General features: G+C 43.7%; 1 protein-coding gene across 44 annotated transcripts in view; it reads right to left on the reverse strand.

The window, feature by feature from the left end:
• LOC123504409 (microtubule-actin cross-linking factor 1-like) overlaps window positions 1–16,877 on the reverse strand; it is a 281,273-nt gene that overhangs the window by 219,458 nt on the left and 44,938 nt on the right. For all 44 annotated transcript variants that reach the window (XM_045254883.1, XM_045254879.1, XM_045254914.1 and 41 more), the window contains one exon: window positions 4,066–4,127. In XM_045254883.1, coding sequence (XP_045110818.1) covers window positions 4,066–4,127 — 62 coding nt within the window. The remainder of the gene's footprint in view (window positions 1–4,065; window positions 4,128–16,877) is intronic.

A 16,877-nucleotide genomic window follows, 5' to 3' on the forward strand; every position in this document is an offset into this window, starting at 1 on the left:
AGAGAGAGAGAGAGAGAGAGAGAGAGAGAGAGAGAGAGAGAGAGAGAGAGAGAGAGAGAGAGAGAGAGAGAGAGAGAAACAACAATCTCATATCCAACATCAAAATCTGCATATTGTCACGTGCATTCAAATCCTACACGTCTTACTTTGATTCTTTTTCACAACAACATAAATAACAACAGTAAAAACATGAGGCAGCTAGAATGACCTGACCTCTGCAATGACATGACGTAATTGGGGTCACTTCCCTCGAGGCGCACACACACACACTCGCACACATTCACACACACACAGACCCACCCAAGAGCCAGTCGTGTAATGAAGGCAATGGACAGGTAACTTAACACGATTAGCAGGAAAGGCGAGGAAAGGTGAGAAGGATAGTATGAGAATGTAAGACGTAAGAAATATGTAAGGGAAGGTTTTATATACGAAGGTAATTATAAGGCAAAGTTATCACGAGGAAAGGTATAAAGACAGGTATGAGGAGAGCACGGACAGATAAACTCAAGGTGCAAAATGAGTAAGAGTGAAATGGATGACTAATTGAGGGAGAAGGGGAGTAAGTGGGGAGGTGAAAGTGAAATGGATGACTGGTGGGTGACTGGTTGAGGGAGGAAGAGGTGTTAGAAGAAAAAAGAAGTAGCCTTACCACTTGAGTACCATGACGTGTTTCCATATTCATTCTGGTTAACATTTAGCGACTTTATACAGCTTTCAGAAAATTATGTGGGTGATTAGAATAGTGAAGACTTTAGACCATTGATTTTTGACCCCCATAAACCCTTCCTCATGTCAATAAAATGGCCTAATCGCACCCAAAACTCATGGTAAAAATGCGTCTCAGTACTGAAGAAGTTAAAGTAATGGCTGTGGTGTCTATAGGTGGTCACCCATCCAAGAACTAACCAGACCCATCGTTGTTTAACCTCACTGATCGCACGGGAAGCAGTAGTGAGAGTGATATGGATGCCTGGTTGGTATTAGGGACGGAGGTGAAGAGGACAGACAGGTAAGGCGGGCAGCATGTGGCATATGAAACAGGTTGCAGGATTTCATAACAAGCTGTCTGGCTCTTTCAACTTTCAACTTTCCTCTGACTTGGAACTATCTCAAACCCTTTCTGTACTGAGACGCATTTTTACCACGGGTTTGGGTATGATGATATTTTACTCACATTAGGAAGGGTCTATGGAGGTTAGATGATTAATAGCCACAGTCTTCAATATTTCAATCCCCACATATGTTACTGAGCTGTATAAAATCTCCAAATTGTAAGCAGAATGAACATGGAAACACGTGAATGTACTAAAAGGGTTAAGAACAAAACACTCAACCTTTACTAATCGTACTGGGTTTTGTTTCTATATTAACGTAAACTACACTGGTAATTTAGTGATGATAATGAGACCCAATGAGGACACGACCCAAAGCATCATGACAGCAGAGTCACCACATCACCACAGCGGAGGCCACCACGTCACCCAAACACTCGTCACTGAAGCAAGTCATCACATCATCACAGTGGAAGTCATCGTACTATAAAAAGACATCATAACATCATATTACGATGCAAGTCATCACCCAAACGAAAAAAAAAAGTAATATTACCAGAAGAAAACATCACAGTTACAATAGAAGCATCACATCACTATGCGGGTCATCGCATCACCACCACCACCACTACAAGCATAGACAGCAACATTCACAAGACACAAACATAGGTGCCTTGAATCAATAGGTGTTATATTATTCTTATCAACCAATAAATCACCTGACGCCCTTGATGCGAGAGAATAAATAAAGACATGACAAGGCGCTGAGCATGTACGCAACATTAATTAAATACCAAAAGTTACTCCCCTCCTAACCAGTCGAGCTCTGCCTATCACTGTCTCTTCAGTCCGTGTTCAGAAATGCTTAGTTCTCTCACCACGGCTATTTTCAAGGGCTAAAGAGATTATTATACGGGCTATCTTGTATTTCTCCAGTTAATAATGTAGAAATGTTGTCACTTTGCCTTTAGCTCCTCCTAACATGCCGAACTCTGCCTATCACCGCTGTCTCTTAGGTCCGTGTTAAAAAAATGCTTTGCTCTCTCACCACGACAATTTTCAAGAGCTACAGAGATGATTAGCAGGGTTATCTAGTGTTTCTCTAGTTAATAATGTAGAAATCTTGTCACTCCGTCTCTAGTACCATAAAAACACCCTAAAAACCCATGTAAATTCAAATAAAGCCTTTTGAAATAGAGGAGGTGAAACACAAAACAAGTCTTTTCCCTCCTCGTCCGCCCCTGTCATCCCACACCACACACCTAATAATGTAGAAATCTTGTCACTCTGCCTCTAGAACCGTAAAAACACCTCCATGTAAATTTAAGTACAGCTTTTTGAAATAACGCAAGTGAAGGATAGAACACAAGTTTTACCTTCCCCGTCACTCCTAACACCCCTGCCTCTAGAACACACACATACAATTCACACCCTAACCCCCCCACACCACACATACAATTCACACCCACTGCCAGAAATCAACCTAACCTGATGATATATTGTTGGTTCTCTCCACAAAGCGCTCCGATTGGTTAGACTCGTTATGCATTATTATTATAAGTGAGTGACTGCGTGCTAGAACAAAGACCAATCACCGTCATTCATTTCACGCCTGCGCTTCTAATGTGACAACACGCATAGACCAACCAACACACCTAACATAACCTAACCTAACAGTGTCTCTTAGTGCTACACACCCGCTGCCTGAAATCAATAACCACATCGTTACTGGCAGACGAGATGATGATAGACTGAATGAGTAAACTGACTGGCTGATTGATTTAGTGGCGCTGCAACAACTGGGTCATATGGAGGTGTGGCAGGTTAAATAAGGCTTGATAAACAGACCAATAAATACTTCACGACAAGCACCGCATCGTATAGACTAAGGTGGGGGCGAGGCAGGCACATGGGCAGCCAAGGCCGAGTGTCCCCCGCCTCGGCAGCTGAGCACGGCGAGGGTAGGAGGAGGAGGAGAATATACTGAGGGTCGAGGAGAGAGAGAGAAGGTGGTATACACAACTGAAGGTCAAATTACTTCAGGCAAAGACCAACTGCGTGTTCTACCTGACCTGACATGACCTGGCGCCCTTTGTGGTCTATTAACATGAGGGCAGCTCAATGCAAAGAGGTCCCAGCGGAGGTCAATAGCAGTGGGAGTTGATTTTTGCAGGGGATAAGAATCTAATTAAGGTATAATTGGGTGTATTTCGTAACAAAGGCAACGGGAAGGGAACGTTTCACAGAAGTTTCTCCCTTGCATCATGATTATTAAGAGAGAGAGAGAGAGAGAGAGAGAGAGAGAGAGAGCGCCATTCCCACACACAGCAGGGGTATAAAGAGAAACAGCTTCAAGATTCCGTCCCTCCTTCCCCTCTAGGTGTCATTAGCTCTGCGCCACCAGTGTTCCGCCCAAGCCGTCCCAGTCCCAGCATTCCCTTCACCCATACACCGCTGCCTTCTGTCTCTTCTAACTACTTCTCTCTATTTACGGCGCTAAATAACTTGACTCTTGAGGCGGTTTCAGTAAATAGGTTGATAAATACACTTAATAGTCAATAATCTTTATTTCTGTGTATTTTTCACGTCTTTTCCTTCATGTAGCAATATTAAACTCTTTTTTTTCATCTACAGCGTCATATGATCTGAATCTTGCCGTGGTCGAAGTAAATAGATCAATAAATACACTCAACGATCAGTAATCTCTCTCTCTCTCTCTCTCTCTCTCTCTCTCTCTCTCTCTCTCTCTCGCCCACTGCTCCAGGCACAATACTTTCCCCGCAGCAGCTGGCGCCCTCCAGACACCGCCACACAAAGAGGGAATTAACATAAGCAAAGAGAAACCAGAGGCGCTGATTTGGAAATAAAGACACCGAACGCTCGATATTGGGACACTCATGGAGGCTATGTGGTGGAGAGGACAGGGAAGGACACTTGAGCGCCGTAAAATACTTCTGGAAAGGTGACAGACAGAGAGTTGGACAGACTCACTCATTCTCGAGACACTTACCTTTTTCAAATGCTTGTTCACCCATTTCGTGAAGGTCTTCTTCTGTATGGCGTCACGCTCATCTGTAAGGGAGAAAAACAGGAAGGTCGTCAGTCACCAAGCCACGAAGACAAGAGGATTTAGCACAGACTAGTTAGCATAATGTGATATACTAACTTGGCGAAACATCAATAACAATAACATCACAACTAAATCCTTTCACTGCTCTTTGGTACATCTTTCATTAAATACTAAACAATCTGACTTACGTGTCTTGCAGTGTCCGTCTGTTTAGCCTTATGTGATATACTAACTTGACAAACATTCCACTTACAATAACAATAATCTAGTAATTTAACCTTTTCACCGCTAGTACATCTTTCTTCATTACTTAACACTCTTGAGACATGTTTACGTGTTTTCTAGTGTCCGTCTGTTTAGCACAATGTGATAAACTAACTTGATAAAACATACCACTAAAAATAACCCCACAATTAGAACCCTTTCACTGCTGGTATATCTTTCATTAATGACTAAACACTCTAAGACATACTGACGTGTTTTATAATCACTTCAAATCTTCAAACACCGTAAAATTTATCTATTCTTTTCAATCACATACTTTCTTGTGGATGGTTGTAAAGATTCCGTGCATTATTTACGGTGCGTTTTGTGGATTCTTAGTGATTCTTATCGCAGCGAAACAGTTAATGACTATTTTACAGGCAATGGTTAACCTCTTCACTACCATGGCACGTTCTCATATTCCTTCTGGCTACTATTTGGTGATTTTATACAGCTTCAGAAACTTATGTGGGGGGTCAAAATCGTGAAGTCTCTGGCCATTAATCTTTTGACTTCCATAGACCCTTCCTAATGCAAATAAAACCTTATCACAACCAGAAAATCAAAGTAAAAAATGTGTCTCAGTATTGAACGGGTTAATGAATGCGTAATGTGATGTACTAATGACGAAACAAACCAAAAAACAATCAAAATAACAATAATCCCACAACTTAACGACTATATTTTCCAGACAATGGCTAATGAATATTAAGTTACACAGACTCAACACTGTTCGCAGGCGTCACTTTGAAGGCCGCTTGAAGGAGAGTGTGTAAAGAAACTCAGAATAAACAAAATATAAAAACGCTGAACAGTAACAATAATACAAAGAGTCCACATGCTAATCATTATCTTTTCCAGGAGGAGTGGGTGATGTATACAGAAACAATACAAACTCAACACTCCTCTTAGGCAAAACTTTGGAGGTCACTTCGAGGACAGAAGCTCAGAAAAAAACAATATAAAATGATGAACATGTAAGACAACGATTCTATTTTTCCAGAAGTGGCTCCAGAAGTAGTAGTCACGAGAATGCATCCACTGTAGATCTTTAAAGTGTAGAATAACTGACTGACTGACTGACTAACCAATATATAAAATGATGAACAGTAAAACAACAATTTTATTTCTCCCGAGGTGATTCCAGCGGTGCTAATCATAAGTCTGGAGCCGCTGTAGGTCTTAAAAGTGTAGATTACCTAACTAAATGACTGACTGACTAACTAACTCACCAAACAGCCAAGTAAACTAAAATCACCATTATTACCACCACCACAGTCACCAAAACTAACGTCACCAAAAGCAACACCAGATAAACCTTTACATGAATGACTATTTAACCCTTACATATTCCTAGCTCAGTTTCAATTTCCTTTCTCTCTTGACTAATTTCCATGTTTCCTTTTTTCTGTTTATCCTCTCTCGTTTCTCCATTCCTTACTTTCCTATCATTCCTTCTCTAATTCTCCTTTCCCTTCTTACTATGGCTAAACATTATTGTGTTTTTCTCTATATTCCATCCTTTCTTCATAATTTTCCATGTTTTTCCTTCCTTCCTTCTTACAAGAGTTATGTTTTATCTTCCTTTTTTCCACTCATAACTAAACCGTTCTTTCTTCTATCACTGCAATCACATAAACTGCAAGAACTCACGCATTTCACTGCAAATTACTACCCACTTGCGTTATATTTCTCGCTCTGTGTTGTTTTATGGTTCGTTTGCCATGCTGGTTCTCAGTTTGGTAAGATTATATTATACTTTATAATTCTACGTTACTTTGCTTTCAGATGTTCGCTGGTGAGTGAGTGCCTTGCCTTGCCTTGCCTTGCCTTGTGAGAGATAAAAGACAACACGAGGCGCTGTGGAAATGGTGGTTATTACAGAGGCACCGGACCCTTACATTTCTCCTCTCTCTCTCTCTCTATCTCTTCTACAATTATTTTTCACGCGCCATTAACACGCACGCTTATCTTCCCAAAATATTTACACGACCCCGATTTCTATCCTCCGTTTTCTTATTTTGCATTGCCTCACTTACCCTGCTCTTCCTCCTTCTCTTTTCTCATCACCCTTTCGTTTCTCTCACACGCATTCTCAAATTTCAGCAGCACCTTTTCGCTCTTTTAAAATCCAGCAGGTCGTAAGGGGCCCGAAGCACACCTGCCTACACCTGCTGCAAGAGACTCAATTGAAACAAATCGCCTGAGAAAAATATAGGACTAACAAATGCGCACGAGAACGGGCTACCAAACGACTCGGTGACACGGAGGAAAGGAGAGGGGAGGGAAAAGACAAGAAGGAGGTGAAGAGGTCGAGGTGGAGAGGAGGGGCGTCAGTGGGAAAGGGAAGGTGCATGAGTGAGGTGGCTTACAGATTGCTTGGATCTCATTTCTCTGGTTCCTCTGCCGGGCACTTTACCGAGGCTGGTAGATTGTGTATGCATTGGTGTGTGTGTGTGTGTGTGTGTGTGTGTGTGTGTGTGTGTGTGTGTGTGTGTGTGTGTGTGTGTGTGTGTGTGTGTGTGTGTGTTTAATTTTCGCTTCTAATCAAGTCTAAATATTTTTTTTTATTAATCTTTTTCTGAGAGGAGTGGGAAGCTGAACATTTTCTTTCCTTCTTCTTTTTCTTTCTTTCTTTCTTTTACTTTTCGTGTCCCTGCCCATTCTCCTTGACACAGAAAAGCAACAAATACCTTCCTATTCTTTTCTCCTCATACGAAAATAAATAAATAAATCTTTAAACATATTCCACACCACACTTCAGGAGAACAATATTGGAGCACACGAGCACACACACACACACACACACACACACACACACACACACACACACACACATACACACATACATACATACATACATACATGCAAGCACACAACCATCCAATTAACCAATGCCCAAAACAGTCACACGATTACTCAAACAATATTACACACACTCAATGACGGCCGTGTTCAGAATAGCAACCAACTACTCAAGGCGAACACACACACACGAAAGAAAAACATATGAACCAACACACACACACACACACACACACACACACACACACACACACACGGATCATTTCACACTGACTATATAAGAACATTTTCCTTCCCCCAACCTCGTCTGCCTCACTTCGCGTCAAGCCTTTCAAGTTAATAAAACACTGAAAACACACACACACACACACACACACACACACACACACACACACACAGCAGTTGTTTCCGCCGCTAATGTCGCCAAATGACCGCCGTCCGCGCTTCTTATTTACGTAATTGTTCCCCACGTCGACAAAAATTACGTTTAGTCACTAACTTGCCCCTAGCATCACTTTCTCCTTGCGCTACACAACAACACCACCAACACCACTAAGAGACAGGCGACGCAGGGAATTGGGAAGAGGAGAAAAGGAAGGAGAAAAGATGATGGAGAAGACAAGAGTGATGATAACAATGATGAATATGAACAACAACATCAACGAACAGTAAGACGTGGAGGAAGGAGGATAATGAACACTTAAAGAACATAAACAAAATTGAACGCGAGAGGGAACACAGGTAAAGATAAACAATGAAGATATATAGAATGATAGCAAGAAAAATAAAGTGTGTAAGAATTTTTACAGAGTGACGACAGTGATAGTTAGAAGGAAGATGAAGGTGAGAGAGGAAGGTGAAGGTGACTGGTAGTAGTGGTGGTGGTGGTGGTGGTGGTGGTGGTGCAGATGTGAGTGAAGGGCCAAAACACAAGATTTGAGCCACACAATCATCAACCGTGACGAACAGAGGACGAAAGTAACCACCCTGCCAAAAACATTTCCTCCACACACACACACACACACACACACACACACACACACACACACACACACACACACACACACACGCAGAAAAAAAGGCCATTTATCAGCGGACATTCACACACGCACACAGTACACAGATGGGAAACACACACACACACACACACACACACACACACACACACACACACACACACCCACACACAAAATGCCAACACAAACCAATAAAATAATAAACCAGCAAAAAACACAAACAATTAAAACATCAAAACCAAACAAAACAAGAACAAAAAAAAATAGAAACACAAACACACTAACAAAACCAAAAACCAATGAAAACCACACGAAAATAACAAAAAAAAAATACACGAAACCTGAGAAGGAAAACGTAAAATAACCCCCAGAATTAAAATAAACCATGGAAAGACAACGAGGAACAGAAAACGTGAGTCAAGGAGATCCGTGTCAGCCTCTCAGCACTTGGCCAGGTCAGGAGACGAACCCTTACCCACGTGAGCCAAATGAACCAAGCTAGCCAAATCACAAGTCACAGGTCACAGCCTCGGGTCAGAGCCCTCACCAAGCCACGCGTCTAGGGGCACAAACAACAATAGCCAGTCCTTCGCCTCTCTCCAGCTCCTGCGTCACCTGTTTCACCTTTGCCCATAACAGAGGACCCCCCTTCACCTCCACCTGTGCCGTTGACCAGGTGGCTCATTAACATCACAGCACGAAAGGACTGTCAGGAATTCATCTACCACTACTACTACTACTACTACTACTACTACTATCCCTACCATCTCTAATTGTTGTTTTCTTCCTTTTTATCAGTGTTATGTAATGGTTAGACAGTTAATTTAGTTTTCATTGCTGTTTCATTCATGTTATATTGCCCTACTACCACCACTACTACCAATATCCCTACCACCACCCCATCACCACCACCCTGTTAACTAGCACATCTCTGCCACCGCCATGCCACCACCTCTCGCCTCACAGCCTCGCCAAATTAGGTGTAGGCTAAGAGGAGGATTAATTACTTCATATGCTGCATCTACAGAACCATTCGCAATATTAATGATAAAATGTAAGGTGTATGTAAATCACTAAATGTTTGGGGAGGATGGGGAGGAGGGGAGGTGTGGTATACAGAGGGCAAGGGAATTGGGGGTGAAGGTAAAGGGAGTAGTGGGGAGTTAGAGAGTGGGAGGGAGGTGTGGTATTTAGAGGGTAAAGTGGAGAGGGGTGAAGGTAAAAGAAGAGGGTGATGGGAGTTCTTTTCCTCTTGTATATCCTGAGGGTTTACATAAGTCACACACACACACACACACACACACACACACACACACACACACACACACACACACTAAAGGACTCGATTGCGTGATGACGGAGGTAGAAAAAAAATATCTTTCGGTCATATGGAAAGGGAAGAGGGACCAACGATACCTGCTCTCTCTCTCTCTCTCTCTCTCTCTCTCTCTCTCTCTCTCTCTCTCTCTCTCTCTCTCTCTCTCTCTCACACACACACACACACACGTGAACACTTGGCCGGGTAATAATAACAATACTTATCACTCACAAGCGAGGCGGGCAATTGATCTGGCGAGACGCGAATCGGGTTATGCCAGACACGTAGCGGGACAGAGGGAAGGCGAGAGATGGGAGCTGGGAAGGGGACAGAGAGTTTGGGACAGGAGATGAAGGGGCTGGAGAAGGAGACAGTAAAACAGGGGAGGTGATAAAGGAGTGGATGAAAAAGGATATAAAAAGGAAGAGTAGGAATGGGTGAAGGAGAGAGGGGGAAAGGGATATGGTAAGGAAAGAACGCGTGAGGGGAAAGAAAAGAAAAGGGAAGATGAGGCGTATAAGTAAGAGGGTAAAAGGAATAAGTGAAATAAAAATGGAAGTGTGTAGAAGGAAAGGGAAAGAGTAATAAAGGAGGAGAGAATAAATAGAAGAAAAAAACAAGAACAAAACAAAGAAATAGATGAAATAAAAGAGAAAAATGGAAGTGTGTAGAAGGAAAGGGAAGAGAAGATACGAAAAGTAATAAGAGAGAAGAGAATAAAAGAAAAAATGAGAAGGAATAGATAAAACAAAAAAAAAAGATCCATTAGAAGAAAGAGAAGTATAGAAGATAAAAAAAAAAAAATACGACGAAAGGAAAGGAGGACGTCACGAAAAAGAAAAAAAAGAAAGCAAAACAAAGAGAGGAATACGAGACATGACGAAGAGGAGAGACAAACGACATAAGAAAACAAAAAAAGACCAAAACAAACAGAGCAATAAAGGAAACGAAGATAAAACAGGAAAACATTTGAGAAAAAAACATACGTAAGAAAAAAAAAAGGAAAAATGGGAATGAAGGACAAAAATAATGATAAAAGAAACTATTTAATGAAATGAAGAACTGAAACGACACGGAGAGAGAAAACTGACGTGAGAAAGTAGAATACATTGCAAAACAGGGAGAGAGAGAGAGAGAGAGGAAGAGGAAGAAGAAGAAGAGGAGGAGGAGGAGGAAGGCTGGCAGAAAAAAAGCAATAAAAGAAATTGAAATAAAAAAAATCGTTTATGGAAAGCTAAAAAAAAAACAAGGAAAAATGACAGAGAAAATAATAATAAAAAAATAAATATATAATGAAAAGAGGGACTGAACCAAGAGGCACGATTAACCTCTTCAATACCATGACACGTCTCCACATTCATTCTGCTTACAATTCCATGACATTATACATCTTCACAAACTTATGTATGGAATTAAAATAGTGAGGACTGAGGCCATTAATCTTTTGACCTCCATAGACCCTTCCTACTGTCAATAAAATGGTCTAATATCCAAAACTCAAGATAAAACTGCCTCTCAATACAGATGGCGCGGCGCTATACAAGGCAAAACAGGAGAAAGAGAGAGAGGAGTAGGAGGAAGGCTGGCAGGAAAGTAGGAAAGCAGGACACGGGAAGAGGTAAAGGTGAAGAGGACTGTTGTAAGAACCATATACAACACAAGAAGGAGGAGGGAGAAATGAATGCACGTGGAAATAAACACGATGTGAAAGTTGGCAAAAGAAAAAGAGACGGAGGAGGAAAACACATGAGATAAGAGGACACGAAGACCAATAAAGTTAACGAGATGCAGAGGAGGAGGAGGAGGAGGAGGAGGAGGAGGAGGAGGAGGAGGAGGAGGAGGAGGAGGAGGAGGAGGAGGAGGAGGAGGAGGACGAGGACGAAGGAAAGGAGATGGGGAAAGGAGGACGAGGGAAAAGAGATAAAAGAGGAGGAGGAGGAGGAGGAGGAGGAGGAGGAGGAGGAGGAGGAGGAGGAGGAGGAGGCTTTAACTACGACAAGCTGAAGGCATTCAACCATATGAGACTCATTTACACAACCCTGCATCACGAGAGCCACGCCCACACTCCCACACACCCTCTACAACACCACCTCCTCCCACACACCCTCTACAACACCCCTTCCCTTCTACTGAACACCAAAACAAAGAAAACGAAAACACCATCCATTCAACTCTCACTTCACCAAAACACACAAAAACAACACAAAAACAAGAGAAAAGACGAGCAGCAGAAGCACCAAGACAAGAGGAGACTGGAGGAACTGGGAAGGGACTGGAGGGGGCTGAGGTTTGGGGCGCCACGTGAGAACAGTCCCCCAGTCCCCGAGCCTGACCTTCACCAACAAACACACCCACGACTCCATAACAAAGGGTGGCGATGGCAGGGGTGGTGGTATTGGTGGTGGTGGTGGTGGATGGAGGGTATAGGAAGGGAAGGAGGAGGTGGTGCTAGTATTATAGGAAGCACACACACTCTACCCACTTGTTCCCTTCGCCCTTCCATAAGCAGCAGAAGAAAACACAACCACGAAGAATAATAAATAAAGGCAGAAATTAGGACAATGGGAGCTTATATTACGAGAGCTGAAGTGAGTAATGGCCGAGAAGGACTCAAGGACGTGGATGACGAAGATAGTGGTGGTGGTGGTGGTAGTGGTGACAGTGATGATAATGGTGATGTGTGCAGCTTCCTTGACGGTATAGGAGACAAACAGCTTCCCTTTTACACTCTCACCATCACTCCTATTATTCTCCCATCAACTCATCCTTCCCTGCTCTCATTTTTCCCTTCCCTACTAAGATCTCCCTTCTTTCAGAGTCCTGGCTAGTCTTTGAGCAAACAGCTTTCCTTTTACACTCACGATCACTTCAATTATTCTCCCCCATCGAATCATCCTTCCCTACTCTCATTTTTCCCCCCTCCCTGCTGAGATCTCCCCTTTCCCCTTCCTCTTGACTGACAGACCCGCCCTCCACGTCACACCCCCGTAGAGAGACAGAGAAACGAAGCAGAGGAGGCGCTGACGGTTCAAGTGAAAGTGACGTCGATAAAGATGTTAGCGTTGTTAGTGTTGGTAGTGACTGGTATCTTCATCCTCTCCTTCACACACACACATCCTCACTGATGCTTCACTGTGTCTTCATAAATCCATCATCTGTTGCTGCCTTTATCGGGTGTTTCTTTGTTTTCTTTTGTGTTTTGTTTGCTTTTATTCATGTTGTCAGCTGTGGTGTGTTCGTCTCTTCCTTCACAAGCAGTCTCGTCATGGGCAATAAGTCTGTTGTTGTTGTTTGGGCTCCTAATTGTTTGTTGTCTTCCTCTATATCATATGATTTAAAGCCGTGTGTGACATGTTATTCAGTATCTCTCTCTCTCTCTCTCTCTCTCTCTCTCTCTCTCTCTCTCTCTCTCTCTCTCTCTCTCTCTCTCCACACACACACAATATAGTGGAAGCAAGTGATAGTGTTATTGTTGTTGTTTTTGTTCATGTCTGGTGGTGGTGGTGGTGGTGGTGGTGTGGCGGATGTTGTCACGTTGGTGTTATCGTCCGAGATTTGTTTTCATTTTTATTTCTTAATCTCTTGCTTATATATCTTTTTTTATTTGATTGTTTATTCTATTTAATTTGTGGGTTGTTATTTGTTATTTTGGCTCCTGATCTTGGTCACTGGGGCGTTGTGTGTGTGTGTGTGTGTGTGTGTGTTAGATTCCCCCCCACCACAGCAGCTACCCCACCCCACCCCAGCAGCCCCATCTCATCAACCACTGTTTCACCTGTCTCCACCTGCACCACGCTCTCCCTGCAGCACACACGTTATTAACAGTCTAATCTGCAGCCTCACCAGGTAGCAGCCGCTCGATAAGCTATGACGGATATCCAGTGCCCACCACCTCACTCATGTACATGGCTGCTAAGGTACTCAAGATTAACACCTGCCTGGTTTAGAAAGTAACATCGCTATTTTACTAACATTCAACCTTTTCTATACACGAGTTACCTTGATTTTGTAACTCTAGATGCGGCTATCACACTACACGGTCTGTTATTTAATTAGAGGGAGTCATTGTGTGCTTGGTGTTCTAGATCCATATTCTGAAAGCACTTCCACGCCTCACCTTTAGTATTTTCAGGGCTCTAGTTGAAGTGACACTATTTCTAGAGGGAATAATAATCTGTGCTTGGGTCTCTTGCCTATATTCTGAACCACTTCCGCGCCTCACAGCACCTTCACTATTCTCAGAGCTCCAGTTGAAGTGATGTGGGTTTTTAAGGATGTTTCTGTAATTCTAGTGACATGTTAACAAGTTTTCTGCATTAGTAATAGGACAAATACTCTTTAGAACTCGGCTAATCGTCCCTGTGGTCTTTGAAAATGGTGGCTGTGAGAAAGAAGCGTTTTTGAATATAGCGCAGTCTGTCTCACCGTCACAGCATCCCTACTAAGTCATATGGCCTGTATTCATAAATGCTTTGCTCTCTCTCTCACCATCACTACTTTCCAAAGGCTCTAGTTAAAGATATTCATGTTTTTAAGGGTATTTTATGGTTCCGGTGATGGACTGGCAAGATTTATAGATTATTATAAGGAGAAACTGTCTTGAAAACTTGGTGAGTCGTCTCTGCGGCCTTGGAAAACTGTCGCGGTGGGAGAGTAAGACATTTTGAACACGGGTTAATATCGTCACTCATCCTCGCACTCCCAGCACCATCTGGCGGGCTCTCATCAGCGTCATCTGTCTGCTCCCCATGTGTACCTGCCTTCACACTTTACATTCGCGCCACCAAACATGCACCGCTCCTTTCCTTCCCTCCCTTGCATCCTCCTTTTCTCGCCACTCCACCCTTCACCCACTCACTCACCCCTGCTCGTGTACACTTCTCGAGACTTGCTAGTAGTTTTTCCCCTAACGCTGCATCTTTTGTTCTCTGTGCTTGTATACGCCTTCGTCTTGACACTCGACTAGATAAGAAAATACACTGCCACAGTCCTCCCCTTTTGTGGCTGCGCACTGAACACTTGTCTAGCGATAAACTGCGCATGTCGCCTTCCAAAATCAACACCAGGAAAGCTTTGGACTGCGGAGACTTTACAAAAACGCCAAAAATGGACGAAAAAACAGCTAATTCTCAAGACAACACGAATGCTAAGCTCACACTGCCGAAATCTATTAATAAAAGGGCAAAGGTTGTCACGAGGGGGGGAAGAAGGGAAGGTGTCGAGTGAAAGTGACACAGGTACATTATTTTATTCCACGCAGCTGAGGTGAGGATGTCAGAAATAATCCAGTGAGGGCGACAGTCAGGAATAAAACTGTCCGTTCGTGATAAAGGAGCTCCCAGTGACAGTGAAAGATTGCAGTGTTTTGCTGGAGCGCCTCAGTGACTGGCTAGTTTTTTGGTGGGGGAGAGAGAGAGAGAGAGAGAGAGAGAGAGAGAGAGAGAGAGAGAGAGAGAGAGAGAGAGAGAGAGAGAGAGAGAGAGAGAGAGAGAGAGAGAGAGAGAGAGAGAGAGAGAGAGAGAGAGAGAGAGAGAGAGAGAGAGAGAGAGAGAGAGAGAGAGAGAGAGAGAGAGAGAGAGAGAGAGAGAGAGAGAGAGAGAGAGAGAGAGAGAGAGAGAGAGAGAGAGAGAGAGAGAGTACAAGGAACCGTGTGGTGTGTGGTGAATGCAAGGACTGTGAGGGTTCCTGCACCACATACTGCTGGAACACACTCGCGGACGTGCTCAGGCGGGACAAGGTGGGGCGGAGCGAGGCGGGGCGGGAAGGGGCGAGGTGGGGCAGTGAATGTGTATTGAAGGTAGTGTACGTGTGTGGTACGACGTTTATGGGCACGAATCCCTAAGCACGAAGATACGGACGGCTGACGAGCACACACACACACACACACACTCTCTCTCTCTCTCTCTCTCTCTCTCTCTCTCTCTCTCTCTCTCTCTCTCTCTCTCAGATAACATCGAGGGTGACCAAACAGCCTCCAATCAGTCTCCGTCACACAGGCTCCTCGAACGCCCTTCCCGCAGCCGCTCACCACCGCAGGATCACCAGCCTTTCACCATTCATTACCCAGGCCGCAGCTAACACCTGTCCGGCCCACCTGTGCTCTCGCCTCGCCTCGCCTCACAGCCTGCGCCTTCACCAATCAATAAACAAGAGCACGCTGTCTTGCAATCATTTGTTTTCACTTCTCTCTATTTTTCTGTTTAGGTTCACATTTTATCGATGGACAGCTCTCTCTTTCTCTCTCTCTCCCTCTCTCTCTCTCGCTCTCTTCCCTTTTGAGATTTCTTAGCATAAGGTTAGTTAAAGTTTTTCTGGGGACAAATCTCAGGGCGAGGAGTGCACGAGGAGGAGGGAGGAGGACAAGGAGGGAGAGAGGGAGAACAAATAAGGCAGGATGGTGAGAGGAAAACCGCACTGACGGAGGGGAGACACTGAATAGTAAAGATGAAGGGCGTGTCTACATTGCAAGTCCCGCCTCCCTTAGACACGTGGGAAAGGAACTTCATCTCGCGTCGCTCCGTGGGAAGGGAAGTGATGAGAGAGTGGGGGTGCTGGGAGGAGGTGGTGTGGAGGGGAGAGGGCGTATTTCAGGGTAGAACAGCAGGTGTGGTGGAGCAAAGGTGGAGGCATCAAGCGTGGAAAATTGCGTTTGTCAGTGGTGGTGGTGATGATGGCGGTGGTGGTGGTGGCAGTCTTCGCTAATATATATGTGTGATTTGTTGTCTTTGGGTGTGTGTGTGTGTGTGTGTGTGTGTGTGTGTGTGTGTGTGTGTGTGTGTGTGTGTGTGTGTGTGTGTGTGTGTGTGTGTGTGTGTGTGTGTGTGTGTGTGATAAGTGAAGGTCATGGTCGTGAAAAACAAACAAAACAAAAAAAAGGTGGATTCTATATTTACACAATGACAGAATTATTAACCAAACGGACAAGTAAAAAAATATATTAATCATCTTTTCTCTATCTTTCTTTTAATATTCATGTTTATCATTCCCAAAACTCTTATAACTATCATTAATCTTTACTATTATTTTCCCTCGACAAAGAAAAAGTGAAGGAAACGAGCAAGAAACCCACACTAACATCGAGAACCGGTCACAGCATAATTACTAATCTTTATTATTTCTTCCTTCGTGCGCATCAAAACACCACCCACAGCACTGAACAAATTGACATACTGCATGATCACTAACACTGTGCCCGCCCATTCCACCATTAGTCTTCAGAATACAACTGGAGTCTACTTAATTCAACGCCTCGCCTGGGGGAACAACGAGATAATCTGTCCTCTATCCCTCCCTGTACAGTCACCACCAGGCTCCCCTCACCACCACCACCACCACCACCACCGCTGCAG

Source organism: Portunus trituberculatus, chromosome 16, assembly GCF_017591435.1.
Source record: "Portunus trituberculatus isolate SZX2019 chromosome 16, ASM1759143v1, whole genome shotgun sequence".
Taxonomy (NCBI): Eukaryota; Metazoa; Arthropoda; class Malacostraca; order Decapoda; family Portunidae; genus Portunus; species Portunus trituberculatus.